The 15,419-nt window shown below is 44.6% G+C and overlaps 1 protein-coding gene across 4 annotated transcripts in view; it reads right to left on the bottom strand.

Annotated features, from left to right (window-relative positions):
• RALGAPB (Ral GTPase activating protein non-catalytic subunit beta) overlaps positions 1 to 14,666 on the bottom strand; it is a 63,159-nt gene extending 48,493 nt beyond the window's left edge. For all 4 annotated transcript variants that reach the window (XM_050982047.1, XM_050982048.1, XM_009098780.4 and 1 more), the window contains exons 1-5: positions 14,501 to 14,666; positions 7,680 to 7,892; positions 6,797 to 6,999; positions 2,654 to 2,817; positions 1,839 to 2,025 (exon numbers count right to left, since the gene is read on the bottom strand). In XM_050982047.1, the coding sequence (XP_050838004.1) occupies positions 1,839 to 2,025; positions 2,654 to 2,817; positions 6,797 to 6,999; positions 7,680 to 7,862 (737 nt within the window). In that variant the 5' untranslated portion in view covers positions 7,863 to 7,892; positions 14,501 to 14,666. The remainder of the gene's footprint in view (positions 1 to 1,838; positions 2,026 to 2,653; positions 2,818 to 6,796; positions 7,000 to 7,679; positions 7,893 to 14,500) is intronic.
• Between the last annotated feature and the right edge of the window lie 753 nt (positions 14,667 to 15,419).

Here is a 15,419-nt window from a genome sequence, read left to right as displayed (position 1 = left end):
CTACATCTAACAAGCTAAAAATAGCTGAAGAAATAGCGTGGGAAATACACAGAACTCGTATTGCAGCTTTATTTCCCAGGGGTTTAACAAATAGCTGCATAACCTGGAAAAATCTATCCACACTTCACATTTTGACAGGTAATTCAAAGGAAAAGTTTTCAAAGTTATAATAAACCCTTGCAGAAAAATACACTATTGACTATTTCACAATGCAGCAATTTTAACACATTTTTGAACTTTCACAGAAATAAGTTACTGATATTTCAGGAGAGCTGGAAGGAGACCCAGATGACAATCTTACAAGCAATTAATTCAGTTCTTTCCTCCAAGAGTCTGAGATTTGTCCCACAAAGACTTGACAGCAAAAAGACCTCAGTATTAAGGTCTGAAACTCTCCTCACTGTTCAGAACCTTCTATTACAGCCAAAACTCTCCTGCAACCCCCAGATGTGAGCATTCCTTCAGTCAGTTTGCAGGTGACACTGAGGTGGGCAGGAGCTGACCTACTGAAGGACAGGAAGGATCTCTAGAGGGATTTGGGCAGGCTGGATCAAGGGGCTGAAGCCACTCCATGACATTCAACAAGCCAAAGTGACAGGTCCTTGGGTCACAACAACCCCAAAGCTACAGGTTTCAAATGCCCAGCAGGAAAGGCCCTGGGGGTGCTATTCAAGAGCAGCTAAACAAGTGCCTGGTGTGCACAGGTGGGCAAGGAGCCAATGACACCTGGCCTGCACCAGCCATGAGGTGGCAGCAAGACCCAGGCACTGACTGTCACCTGTGCTGGGCACTGGTGAGGCACCTCCAATCCCGGGGACAGTTTTGGGCCCCTCATGGCAAGAAAGGCATTGAGCGACTGGAGTGTATCCAGAGAAGGGAACAGGGCTGGGGAAGGGGCTGGAGCACCAGGAGCAGGTAAGAGAGCTGGGAGAGCTCAGCCTGGAGAAAAGGAGACTCAGAGGGGACCTTCTCATTCTCTACAACTACATGAAAGGAGACTGGAACCACCAGAGGGTTGGCCTCTATTCCCAGGTAAAAACAGACAGGACATGGGGAAATGGCCTTAAGGTGTGTCAGGGGATGTTCATTTGGGATGGAAAAGGTTGTCAGGCACTGGCACAGGTTAGCCAGGGCAGTGGTGGAGTCACCAAAGTGTATTGAAAGATCTGTGGATATGGCAATTGGGAACACGGGTTAGTGGTGGGCTTAGCAGTGCTGGGGGCATGGTTGGATTTGGTGATCTTAGAGGTCTTTTCCAACCTAAACAATTCTATCATATATGATTCTCACTGTTCCCATACCCAGCAAGACTCAGTACAGCTTTTCTCCCCTACTCTCTAGAGGAGAGAGCCTGTGGTCTGCCTCTGGCCCATCACATCCCCACTGCCAAGGAACAAGTGCCAGGCAGCTGTAACAGAGTTTCAGCTCCACAAGGTCCAAACAGAGTCCAAGAGTCACCCCAAACCCAGCAGCATGAGCACTAACAAGCACCTAATAATTTTGATGGTCACACACACATAATGTTATACTAATATTCTTGTGTCACTCCTCAGGGGATATGATGAAGAGTCACAATCATGGAGACTAATACACACACACGCTGCAAAATGCCAAATATACAGAGGTGCTATGCTTACACAAAAACAGAGAATCCAACTCAAATCTCCCTTTGCAGAACAAAGGAATACCCACACAATCCAAGGATACAGCAAGATCTCTCACTTTGAGTTGCTTATTCACTTTTGGATTGCTGCACATTCCACAAATAAGCAACTCCAAAATATGTATAACCATGATTATCCCCATACATGCATTTATTTCCATGGGATTTCTCCTACCTGGAAGTAAGGGCACAAATGACCTTGCTCCACTGCTCCACTACTGCAGGATGATGTCGCCAGTTAGCCACCATCTCTTTGGCAGTTTTCCAGTAAGGAGGTGTTGGAAAGCACCGTGTACAAGCGAGTAACCATACCTCAAACAGCACGCCAATTAATTTTTCAGACAGATTCTCAGCAATTCCACCTTACAACAGAAACCAAGCACACCTTCAGTTAGTGTTTCACCTAAATAACTTCAAATATCTCCCCAAAGAGGTTTTGGTTAAAGTGCAGAAAGATTAAGCCCTTTTTTTTCCCATAACTTTTAAGAATGATTCTTGATTGCTTCCTACAGCCAATTAGCCCTTTTGCAAGAACAAGTACAATGGACAAAGCCCAGCCACATGTGTGTAATAAGGGACAGCAGGAATCCACCAAACAGGCAGTCTTCTCTTGCACTGTGTCTATACTGAAGTCTTTTTTTAAGTAGGTAAAACTAACACTATTATTTTGTACTGGGCTGAATAGCAAAACAAAGAGGTTTCAGTGAAACAAACAGGGAACAATGGTGTCTTAAACTGTTCATACCAAACTGTTCCTGTATAAAGTCATTGTCTTGCAAAAACACTTTTAGGAAAACTCGGCTCCAAATCATTCAGTCTTTTTTGGCAATGCTTTATTTTGGAGTAATGGGGCAGAACTAGGAGTGAGCTATTGTGCTTTGGTAGCTCCTAAGAGCTTTTAATGGGTTCCCCCATCCTGCTGGCAGCTGAATGTCAAGAAGAGACATAAGTTTTTTTAATAATAGAACCAAATGAAAGATGAACATGTACCTTGCACAGTTGGAGCTGCTAGAAGTGTGTCATTGATCTGAAGAAGAAATAATAACAAAACCTCCCAGGTTTCTCTTGCCATAATTGTTGACTCATGTGCCAGCTTCTGGACAGCTTTCAAAACCTGCAAGCACAGTCTGATCTGACTGGATCCCGGGTCTGGCCTGCAAGAGAAGAAAACAATGGTTGAGAAATAGAACTATTAAGTGATGTATAGAGTAACATGAACTTTCAGCATGTTCAATTAACAACAGGAAACAAATATTATTGAGTGAGACCCAAGAATATGAACCAATATGCTTCTGTGCACCTCATCTCTGTCTCTAGGCATCCTGACTCTGCCTTAATGAGCACAAGATGCACTGTAACACTCTTCTCCATCTGAGACTCAATACATAGAGCAAGCACAATCCATCATCTCAGATTTATCTTGGGCCAAACAATGACAATCCAGTTGAGACATCACAAATTATTACATACATAATTCAGAAGCGGCAAAACTAGGAGAACATATTGTTAGCAAAATAATTTAATTCTTCCTAGTTCTCCTCTTGTTTCTAAATCAACTCTTATCACTTCTACCTTTAGTCTGATGCTGCTATTTAATGACCCCCTTCTAGATCTTCTTCTGTAAGCAGTTAGAAGAAAGGAAACAGTTTCATATTTCCTAGGTTCTTCCTGTAGTAAAATCAGATCCAGACTGGCACTGCTGAGTCACTCAACACAAAGTTGATCAGAAGCAGCACAAAGCAGCACCACCTCTTCCCATCAGTTAGTCTGGACAAGGCAGAACAGGTACAAAACAGTAATGTGACACATTCTGGACAGTATCTGAGGACATTGGTTAAAAACCTTAGGAAGCCCAAATTTTAAAGGACCATAGAAGAGATTACAAATTAGAGTGTGCAGTATATGTAAGGCATATTTCAACCTGTGCATCATCTCATGATCCCTCCTACCACCACTGAAGAGATGACAAAAAAAAAAAGTCATAAAAGTATTACCTTCCACTGGACTAGTAAGTAGTATCACCAGATTCCTACCAAACATTTTCAATGTGATATAACCCACACCTCAAGAATGTGCTGGTCCACTAAATACTATCAGCTTTTATCTTGATAGCATAAATGTTGTATTACAGTACCGGGAAAAAAGATTACAGAGAGACAAGATAATGCCTAATGCAAAATTGCACACTACTAGCCACAGTTGAGGACCTCAGTGAGTTGTTTGATGTTACTGCTAGATCATAACCCAGAGTCTCTCTGTAGAATAATAAACTTTGGGATAAGTGAGCCCTGCCTTGCTTACAGCACTATTCCCTGCCTGAGCAACAATAGAGCAGATTGTTTCAGTTGAAAGGTATCCTTAAGTGAAATAGGCTTGAAGCTTCCAAGGCTGCTTCAAGACTTGTTTCCCTAATCATTTAGAGAAACTGTAAAAAACCAGGGCTTATATGCAAGCTAACAGGACACTTCTGCACTGATCTTGTAAAGGCAACTCGAACATTCTATGACTTCTCTTGTTTACAAAGTTGACCCAGTGGCAAGGTCTACTTGCACTATTTCTAGACTTCTAGATGTCTAGATTTCTATAGACTGTGGCCTTTTGGCCATACTCCTTCAGAAGCACTGTTCCCATGATTTCATATGAGAAGCATATGAAGTTATTACAAAAAAAAGTACTTTGGCAGTGACATGTTCCATGGTCTCTCAAGCAATTCCAGACATTCCTGTTGCAGAGGATCTGGATATCTGTACCTCACTCTCCTGGAGAGGCAATAGAGGGGGAGAGAGTTCTATTTCCTTCCAACAGTGTTTGTGGCACTGAAACTTTATCTGACAGCAGTAACAACCACTACTGCTTAAGTCTTCTTCAAGACCTCTTAGATATTCTAGCGTTGCCAGAAACTGAAAGCCTGGGGGTTGCCTGGTGACTACTCAAATATGTCCACAAAGTGTTTGCTTCTTCAGAGTGGACAGAAGGCCAGTGCAGGAGGGAAGGAGGCAAACATCCTCTCTCCCATCACTGCAGCAGATAGAGGAAAGCTAACTTGTCTCACCCAGCCTTCACAGTTTTCTTTTTCAGCACCACACTATTTCAAGGACTGTGCATGTAAATTTTTGATTCAGCTGAGTACTCAGACTAGAATAATCTATATGCACCTGCTCTATATTGGTGTACACAGGCTCCTGAGATGCCATTTACACTGAAGTGCCCACTTCAGACTGCTATGTTTCACACCTCACCTATACTTCACCATTTGAGTCTGATGTCTTCACAGCTCTGGGTCACCACTTTAAGCACAGCCAAACCATCAGCTACATCATTTCCAGAGAACCAGGATGAGGAAGGAAGCCATTTTAATCACAACCTTCCACAGGACATAGGCTTAACACAAGAACAGATTTTTCCAGGAGACAGTTCAATACAGATTGCTGTAACACCTCCTGGGTAAGTATTCTACATGAGTCCCTCATCATCAGAAACCTGCATCAATTGGGTAAACCCAGAAATCATTCTCCTCTTGCCCACCACAGGCACCTAAGTTTGAATCTTTGCTTTTATTCAAGGCAGGTGTGCACAACTCAGTTCTATATTCCATTTGCAGTATAGAATTTTTTCCTGTTGCTGGAGTGAATTCTGAACATAGCACCCTGGAGGGCAAAACTTAAAAAGAGAGGACGGACTTGAATATCAAGTGTTGACAGCAGCAGCCATGAAAAATCACAGTGTTTAGGATACATTTCAGAGGCTCTTGAAAGAAAAACTTATAGAACAGCTATACTACAGTATAGTTAATGATTTTTCAGTCCTCCCTCTCTCTAGGTGGTAATTATTTCATTCAACAACTATCACGTGTAGTCTACCAGCCTACATCAAGGTCCAACAATGATTTTGGGAGAGAAGGGTAAAGTGGAAGCTTGTGCCAACAGCATGCAAGAAACTGTACTGCTGAGCTGCCTACTACTAGGGCCCCAGTGTGAGAGCAAGCAAGGGATCAGAGTAACAACTATTTAATGGACTAGTGAAGAATTTCTTCTCTGCTGTGCCAAGGGAATAAACGATCCCAGACAGCAGACTGTAATCTGCACTTATTAAAGCTTAGAGACAACCTCCTGCCACAGTCTAATCCAGAAGCTTGCTTTCCTCACACTTGTTAAATTGCCTTGACCATCTTTTATTGGGAATTAAAATGCATTTTCACTACAAGTTAAGAGCAACAGCAGCTAAGAGTAGGTGGTAGATTTCAAAGCAAAGCAATCAATAAACAGTGGAGAACTCTGAATTCACACAAGTTATTATTCAAAGTCCTTTATAAACAAAGCCTTTAGCAAAGTGACCCAAGTGCAGCTGAGCACTTTAAAGGCAACCTGCAGTGACACATATTTAATACTGATAAAGCAGATGATCTGATATTTACGGACATATACTAAACATTGATCTGAAGTTAAGTACCTTTTCAGGGGATGCTATTATTTAATCTTACTTATCCACTACGTATGTCCAACAGCAGCAGGTAAACTTGCCATAAACTATAAATAAGGTAATTATTGTCGCACACTCTGACAACACAGCTGTGTATAAGACCTAGAAACATGTCCATCTCAACACCATCATTCAAGGATGTCAGGCAGCAAGCACTCTGGCACCAGGTTCTTTCAAAACTACCAATGAAGGACAGTCAGCATAACCATGCACACTTAAGAGGCAGCAAGATGCAGGCACAGAACAGTCACTTACTGCAAGATCCTTCAGTACATCACAAATGTAGTCAAATCTTGACTAACAAGGGCTGGGACTGCCATGATGTTCTCTTAGTTTATCTCAGTTTTACACAATGAAAAGCACATGGTCACACAGTGATGCACTTCTGCTTTTCCCCTTACCCTCGAGTCATCCAACAGAGATAAATCTTGAACCTCTTGGGACAGTAAACATTCAAGTATATGAACTACGTGTTATTCTAACTACAGCAGCAAAAACTCAATTTGCTACTGCAAAATTAAAAAGATATTTGGAGAAAAATCTTCCTCCTAAGCTTGCAGCTATAGCAGTCTTATTTGACTCAAGAGCATCCACACCTCATGAGTCCTCTTACAGGTTACCTGCTGACCATAGCTTGGAATCCCTAACACTCACCTTGGTACAAAGAGATTTTGGAGATGTTTGAGAATGCTTTGAACATAAAGGTTTGGTTCCTTAATAACAGGTAAAGGAATAGAGTCCTTAGGTAACACAAGAGCCATAATCCAATCTGTATACACATCCACACAGTATTTCACAGTATCGCCGTCCAAAGGGAGGGTCAGTCCATAACAAACCACCTCCATGGTCCATTTTACCTAACAAACACAAAGCAAAAGTTATTAAAAATAAATATTGCTAAGTAAATACTGGTCAGAGCACATTAGCTCTAACTCAAAAAAAAAAAAAAAAAGTAAAGCAACAGTAGTTATGTTGTATGGGCAATTCTGCTTAACATATTCTGCAAGAAAACATCAAACCGTTAACTCATATAAAATGATATTATGAAGAATATGAAAAATAAATGGCAAAACACTCTCTAAATTCTGAATCTCTTAAATCTAAACTGTAGAGAGAACTCTTTGGAACACACAAAAGCTGCCAGTGAAAGATTTTCAAATTCTAACAAATACTTGTACTATACAAAGACTTTTTTTTGAAGTCACATACTCTTGCTTTAAAAAGGTAAGTAGAAAGGTTTCGTGCTAAATGCTAAATTCCTTGGGTTTGTTTTGAGTTTTTTTTTTAGCCTGGTTTTCTTTAGCCTGAATTTTGTGGTATAGTAGCTCAGGCAAACACTTACTATTAAGTCATGAAGTACACTGTTGCTATGATCTAGTTGCTAATAAAAATCCTATGGAGATCACTACACTAAAAATGCAACACACTTCATAAAACTTGGGACAATAAAGAGAGAAAAATAAAAGAGGCCATAAAAAACTGTTAAACTGTCACTCCGGCATGAAGGAAACTATAATCTCCAAGGAAAGGCACTTACTTCTTTGTCTGTTTTTAGTAAACTCTCACTTCCAACAGATGATGTAATTAAAGCTTGTCCAAGAGGACGCACCACTGCATTTGCCACTTCTCTCCCCACATTCTCAGGATAGCTGTGAAGTACGCTAGTATTCCCCTGATCATTTTGAATGACAAGATGCAAGGATCTCCACTCTGAGTACATAGTGCCTCTATGCTACAATCCAAACAACACCTGGTGGGGGGCAAGGAAGGAAAAGAGACAATTAGTTTAAACGTCTATGACATGAGTTAGCAAAAGTGAGGCTGTGTATCACAATCCAGACCCTTGCAAATTCAAGATGCACACACACATTTCATACATTTGACAATCCAGAAGAGATTCTGACAGTTATTCTTCAATTTTAGTTTTTTTTTTTACACAGATGAGCTTTAACACAGGTTGATTATAAAGATTACAGCAAGTTTCAGTTCAGGACTATATGTCCATTTTAGACACTTATACCTGAGAAGTGACTTCACCTCACACTTCTGCTTGCACCGTCTTTGCAGGAAAGATGCTCCCATTTACACAACATCTTCAGGTAAGTAGAAGACCGTTCTACCAGTATTCTGCTCATGAAGCAATGGCTGCAATTCACCCCGTTCCCTTTTTCACCTCAACAGCAGTTAAAAAGAGACACTAGGAAACTTCCAGGAAAACCTTAGTCATCTAAGAAGACAAAAATTCAGCCTCTTTTATATTCATTAGGTATTTCTACAGCCGGTACTACTCAAAACTGGTAGCTGAAAAATGCAATTCAGTGATAATGAAGAGTGCCCTTTATTTGCAGTGAGTTCAGGACTGGCTGAGCCTTAGTGCATCACTAGCTTAAATCCAGCATCCCTTTACAGTTTCGTTACAGCACATACAGGTTCCAAATCTATGGCATTGAGAGGCATTTCAAATCCTTGTAAAGTCAATACACACAGAGAGTCACTTCATAAAAATCTACATTTGTCCCACAGATTCTAGACAGAAAAGCCACCAGGAAATTTCTCAGGCAGCGCTCTCAGAACTAGACACAGTTCTCCTTTCAGTAACAATCCCAGCACAACTGCAGTTATGTATTTCCCCTCATTGACATTTGAGATCAGGAAGCCAAGCTGACCATGAACTAACCAGATTTTTGCAGTGATAGGAGCTTGGGATGGGTATTTTGGCATTGTTGTGAAACCTCAACCAAGGGAGGCAATTAGAAGCAGCAGAAGTTAAGCTGGGCTCCTACAGTCCATCTCCAGGCAGCAGCACTCTTGTGTCCTGAGCAGCGGCTCATGCTGCACCAGCAGCACAACAAACACCTATGTGCTGTACGGAGCAGGGCTGGGAGCCAGGCCATAACCCCCTGCCCTGGGAACTGGTGGGGCAAGGCAGCACCAGTCATGGGACTGCACTGGGCAGCTCAGAGACATCCACCACACACAGCCAATTTTGATCCACACAAACACATCCAGAGATCTGATCCAACTCAGATGAAAAACATCTGTGCCAACACAGTTGTTTTGTGAGGAGAGCAGTGAGGACCCAGGGCCAGAGGGGTGGGAGGAACATCCCTCTGACAGCAGAGTGCTTTCTACAGGCTCACAATAACATTAAACTGCTGCTCAAGCAGGTGATACCACAGCAGTCTGAGCTACCAGAACTGCGACTGCACCGTCTCCTTTTCCTTCTCTCCCACCAGAACTGACAGCCTTTTTTTATCCATTATCTGAGTCAGGTGACCACATGAACAAGGAAAACAGTGCTGGCACAGGAGAAAAGCAAGGAGCGTTCAAGAGACACAGCTCAGAGCAGCTCAAGCTGTCATGGACGGCACTCCAAGATCCTTTTGCCAACTCCACTTACCTGGCACAATTTGGAAATCAGTTAGTTATACAGGGAATATTTTGAACACTTCCCTTAGACATTCGTTGGCCCAAAACCAAACAAGAAGCCAGGCCTGGAAATACACATTCCTAGGGAAAAGCCTATTTAAACAATCTGCCTATTTAGCTGACTCCCCAAATGTTTATACCCAAAATCTATGCAAAAAGCCTGATGATTCCCTTCAAGGGAGACAGAAAAGGGAGGCAGCAAGATCTTGTTTTCCAAACTACATCCTGTAGTTTGAGACAGCAATCACATGTGCTTATCTGCAAGTCAGTTAACCAGAGCAGCAGCAGCCTACAGGATGTACAATCCCTACATCCTTCAGGTACCTTCCCTCTTTCAGGGACTGAGGCAGGGAAAATGTTCATGTCACTGTGGTCAAAACCCTTAGGCTTAGGGGAAAATGGCAATTCCAAGACACAGAAAAGTCATGAGCACACACACACAAACCCCCCAAAATCAAACCAAACCAAAAACCCCAACAAAATAGCCTCAAAAACAAAATACCAAACAAAACCTACAAAATCCCAATCCTCAGTGGTGATGGCTTTGATCACTGCTTAACTCCACTATCTAGGTTTTCATACTGGTATATTTTCCTTTCAAATCCTATAGCCACAGACATGCTTCATCTTCCCTCTTCTCTTCTACCAGACCACCGTCTTAATCTCCAGTGTGTGTTTGGAGTCAAAGCAGAAGGGACAGAAGTGAGATATAATCCACTTTCCAAGACTTCCCCCTCCTGTCTCATCCCCACAGCACTTTGCCTCTATTCCCAGAGCAGAGTCCCTATTCCCTATCCCACAAGGGAAGAGGGGAAGCACTCCCCATTCCTCTCCTATGACACAAGTTCACTAAAAGCATATAACCCCGTAACAGTATTTGAGGAACATTGGTTTAAATAAGCTGATTTGAACTGATAAAACAGCATGTCCTTTCCATGCCCGCCCTCCGGCTGGCAGTAAACGGCTCATGGCAGGAGCTTATCAGTGTGTGATAAGCACAGTACACTCACTGTGGCCGCCCTCATCCCAGAGCAGGGTGCCCAGGTGTGTGAAGTGCTGTACAATACAAGCAAATGGCAGGCAATGCCTATGTGGGAGCTTTTTCATCTAGAAGAATCCTGCTGCAGTTTAGAAAACCTTAATTCCACTAAGGCAGGGGAACGCGAGAACACAATCATCCACCCTCATGCACCTCCCTGCCACAATGAAAAAAAACCTCAAAGCTCTTCTGGGTGACTCTTCCACACTTCTGAGGAGTAGCACTTTTAACAGATACAGGATGTATACAATATGCCATGCTGAAGAGGTTTAGCAACAGGACAACCAAAACTTCTCATACCACATACTCCCAGCCTGCTGCCTGACATTCATACATAAATTTGATCATCATCTTGTATCTTGTTAATATTTGAGACTTCCTTTCATCTTGCTGTAAAAGAAACCTGTTAATTTTAGCAATACTCAGGGAATACTGAAAGAAGTAATTGATTCAGATGCAAAATCCTTATGAGGGAGATTTATCAGGGTATTGATCTATTCATCCCCCTATATTTAGCAGTTAAAAGTTTTTATTTGGATGGACTAGAAGTTACTTTTTATTTAAGATTCCAGTTCAACTGCCACTTGAATTGCAAACGGTTGCAATCTGTTAGGATTGAAATATCTCTAAATCTATCTAGTATGCAGCTGCTTCTAACTGGACAGGAATTTAAAAAGGCTGGAAAGTCTCCACACAATGATATCCGAAACAACGTTCCGACAGATTCCACACACTGACAGCTTCCTAACTTGCCTCAGACAAAGAGCACCTAATGCTGTGCAGCAGCAGGACTCCCTCCCTTCCAAGACACTGTATTTATCAGTAACCACTGAAACACTGACAGCAAACGAAGACCAAGTAAGCAACTGTCAGATCACACCTGGTTTTCACTTCTGTTTTTGTAATACTTCAGAAGCACCCTCACTGAAGCACCCTCACTTGCCCAGCTAACATCTCCCAGTAAGATTTGAGCCCCAGTAAGACATACGTGTATGCGAAGTGCGAATATTCAGCTTCATGAAACTAAACATACAGGTATGTCTTACTGGGGCTCAAATCACTAAGGACTTTCCGAAAGCTGATTAAGAGAAGGGGTGAGTAGAATAAATAAATAAACCTCTGTTGTTCACCAAGCAGTTTTACACACTCTTGTATGCTATATGTTCATTGTATGTTCCTGGAGGCTGCGCTAAATAAAACATCCTCATACTCTCATAGACAAACCTGGAAAGAAATCACCAGCATTAAAACCAGCAAAAGCAATGAGACATTCATTTATTATGAAACTGAGCACTAATTCCAATATTCCCTAGTGTGGTAATTAATCTGGATTTCAATGTATTTCCTCCCAATCTGTTCCATCTTAGGAACTTCAGTCATTATCACCATATAAACCACAGAAACTGAATGTCTCAGCATTGAGGATCCAAGATCCTCAGTTCTCAAACACTGCAGATGCCAGTGAGCACAAAAGAATAACGAGTCCATAAAACTCAAACAATGAAGTTCTATTTCCAGTTTCCAAAGACTTAATATGAACACTTGCAGCCGAAATATTTAAAGTCCTGGGTCACTAAAGTGAGACAGCGAGAACTAAATAGAGCCACATTCTGTAGTTACTGTGAAGGAATGCGCAGAAGGTCCAAGCCTGAAGTTGAGGTGTTCGAAGCACATTCAGGGGAGAGTCAGGGAATCAACACTCATGTACAGAACAATTCCTCAGAAAACGTGCACTGAAAGAGGGAAATGCTGGGGGCAAACGAGAACATTTGGTGTTTTTGGTGAACATGTGTTGGTGAACATTGTGTTCAGCAGCTTCAGATGTCAAATGAAGTATTTTCCTATGATGCAAAAGAACTTCAAGCACAAAGACAAGCTGTCCCAAAAGTGGATCCTTCTTGACTTTTATTAGAACTAAAAAAAGCAGAGAAGACACAAGGGACAGTAGTACAAGAGATGCAAAGATCATTGGCAGAGAGATGTCAAGGAAGGCTGAAGGCCTAACTGAGCCTAAACCAGAGAAGCAGCCACAAAAAAAGTCTACATCAAAGTTCTGGGATATCAGATATGCTTTATAAGTATTACCTGGGAAAAAAGACAGGCCTCTCATTTAACAGCACCTCTGCTACCTAACACTACTAACATCTGTTCTCCAAAGGAAACAATTCTTGCCAGAAAGCCATCCTGCCACAACCCACCTTCCCCCAAAGCACAAACCAGACATTTATGAGCAATTTTTCTCAGCTGTGTGACATTCTGAGCATGAACAGCTACTATATGCCCACCTTGTCCCGCTACCCTATAAGTTCATGTTGGAGAAAGCGAGTCAGATCTAGCTGAGACTAAATGCATCTCTTGTATTAAGCCTACCAGGCCCGAGGAAGCACAGCCCTCCTAGCTCACCTCTGAAGCCACCTAACAGGTTACCTCCACCTAAGGGATGCACTGTGTGTGAAGGACAACAGCCAGAGCAAAGAGCAGGAAAAAAATAAAAATTTCAAGAACCAAATGGAAGACCTACCTGAGAGAAAGGCCAGCAGAAAGTTAGTATTTAAAGTATTTTGTTAAAGAATTAAAAAAATATGCATGTCAGGGTTACTATTAATTTTTTTAAAAGTCTATATTCAATGCAAGAAAAGAAAAGTCTAACAAAAAATAAACTCTTGTCATCCTTTCCCAAGCCATTCGGCCACAGCACTACCAAGGGTCAGAGAAGAGAATCACAGCTGCCCTTGCCCGGAAAAGACAAATTTGTCAGATTTTCTTGCATTACTGTAGCAGAAGTTTACACATGAATACACCACAGAGAAGGCTGGGTCTCAAAGGATCCCACAGGATTCCGGTCTCACTATCTCTAGCACTCCCAGTTCATGGACCCCATTGCCTCTAGTTCCTGAGAACACTGCTGGACACAGCCTGGCCAAAGCAGGAGGCAGGGCGCTTGCTATAGAGAAGGCCTACGAGTTACATACTGTTACATGTGGAGATTAGCAGAGCCAAAGGAAAGCAAAAACAGTTTTGTATGTTTTGTCTATTATTCTGCTTTCAAGCATCATGACATCAGTACTACTCTGCTTCTCACTATCACTCTCATTTTTAACAGTAGATTTGAGAAAATTATCTTCCAGGCATGTCACCTGAGAATTTAGTAAGTTTTCAAACCCCTCATTTATGCAAAAAACTATTTAATCAACTTGACCACAAAACAGTGCACTCGACTGAGAAAAACTTTTACTTAACAGTTTCTTTTATTCATTGGTCCAGTTTCTCATGAAGTCTCCAAACTGCTCAAGCAGGAAGGACTCTCTTGCAGGCATAGCCCCCTTACTCCGGGGAGAAGCCTCGCTGCTGAGTTTGCCAAATAAATAGGATCTACTATCCACTGGGCCCGGAGACCAAATGAGACAGGGAAAGCAGAATCCCTCAGACCCCGGGAGGCCTGAGCCGGGCACACTCAGCACCAGCGGGCTGTTGGTCGGACTCTGCGGGGAAACAGCGACACAAACTTTTTCCTCCCTCAGGTCCAGCTCCTGCTCCCAGGATCCACACGGGAGGAAGGGCGCGGGTTCCACCTCACGCTCCTCCCAGGGACCCGAAATGCGGCTCGACCCCCAGGCCGAAGAAGGGGCCGAGAGGGGCCCTGGGCCGCGGGGGGTCATCGAGAGTCGCTTCCGCCCGTCCTGCTGTGGCTCCGCGGCACCAACCCGGCGCGAGGCGCTGGAGGAGCCCCGGGGACAGGCTCGCCCATCGCCCGCCCCGCTCGGGCCCCGCCGCGGCAGCACAGAGGTCAGCGCGGTGGAGGCTCCGGGCGGCGCCCGCGTCACAGGCCCCGCGGCCGGCGAAGCGGCCCGAGCCCGACAGCGCCATGGCGGGAAGCCTGGCCGTCTTACCTGCGCCGAGAGCCCGGCAGACATGTCGGGGCGCGCCACTCCCTCAGGCCGCCGGCACCACGGGGCCGCGGCCACACGGGACCGGGAGCGCCGCTCGCTGCGCTGGGCCCGCACCCGTTTCCGGTAGCGCCACAAAGCGCACGGCGGGGTCGCGCCCTGCGCATGCGCGACCACGCGCGACCCCGCTACAACGCAACTTCCCACCCCTGCACGCTACTCCTATGCCGGCGGCACCGAATAAGTCGCAGGGGCAGGCTGTGCGCATGCGTAGAGCGGCCGCTGTCGCCCCTGTCGCCGCCGTGGTGTTCTCACTTAAAGGGGTCGCCCACGCCGGCCCCCCCGTACCCCGCGCTGCCCGCGCATCCCGGAGGCTCCACCATCTCACGGTTCCCCAGGCGCTGCACCTAGGCCTGGGGAGTGCCTGTGCGGCGTACCGGGACTGAGGGCCCTCGGGTGGGAGGAGCTTTTGCCGGGCCGCTCCAGCTCGAGCCCCGTGGGCAGCGGCCGGGAGCCGCCGGTGCCGTTCCGCTGGCCTGGCTCCGGCTCCTCTTCCACTGCACCGCGCGCTCTGCTGGTGTCCGGCCCGGCCTTGCCCTGCCCTCAGGCCCCGCTGCTGCTGCGCCCAGCAGCCGCAGCTCAGCCTGGCGGTGGCTGGGAAGGGACAGTGACAGCACCAGCTCTCTTTCCCCAGACCGTGTCTCGCTCTTCCCACGATCTTTATGCCGCGTTCGTTTGCTGCTCCCCTGGCCCATATAGGTTAGCTCGGTTCAAGCAGTGTGGGCAGCATGTGAGTGGGGGATTCTGCCCCTCTGCCCACTCAGGTGAGACCCCACCTGCAGAGCTGCTTCCAGCCCTGGAGACCCAACGTCAGAAGGATGTGGAGCTGCTGCAGTGAGTCCAGAAATCGCCATGGAGATGG

Source organism: Serinus canaria, chromosome 20, assembly GCF_022539315.1.
Source record: "Serinus canaria isolate serCan28SL12 chromosome 20, serCan2020, whole genome shotgun sequence".
NCBI classification, from domain to species: Eukaryota; Metazoa; Chordata; class Aves; order Passeriformes; family Fringillidae; genus Serinus; species Serinus canaria.
The sequence above is the reverse complement of the archived record's forward strand: the minus strand, read 5'-3'. Positions and strand labels throughout refer to the sequence as shown.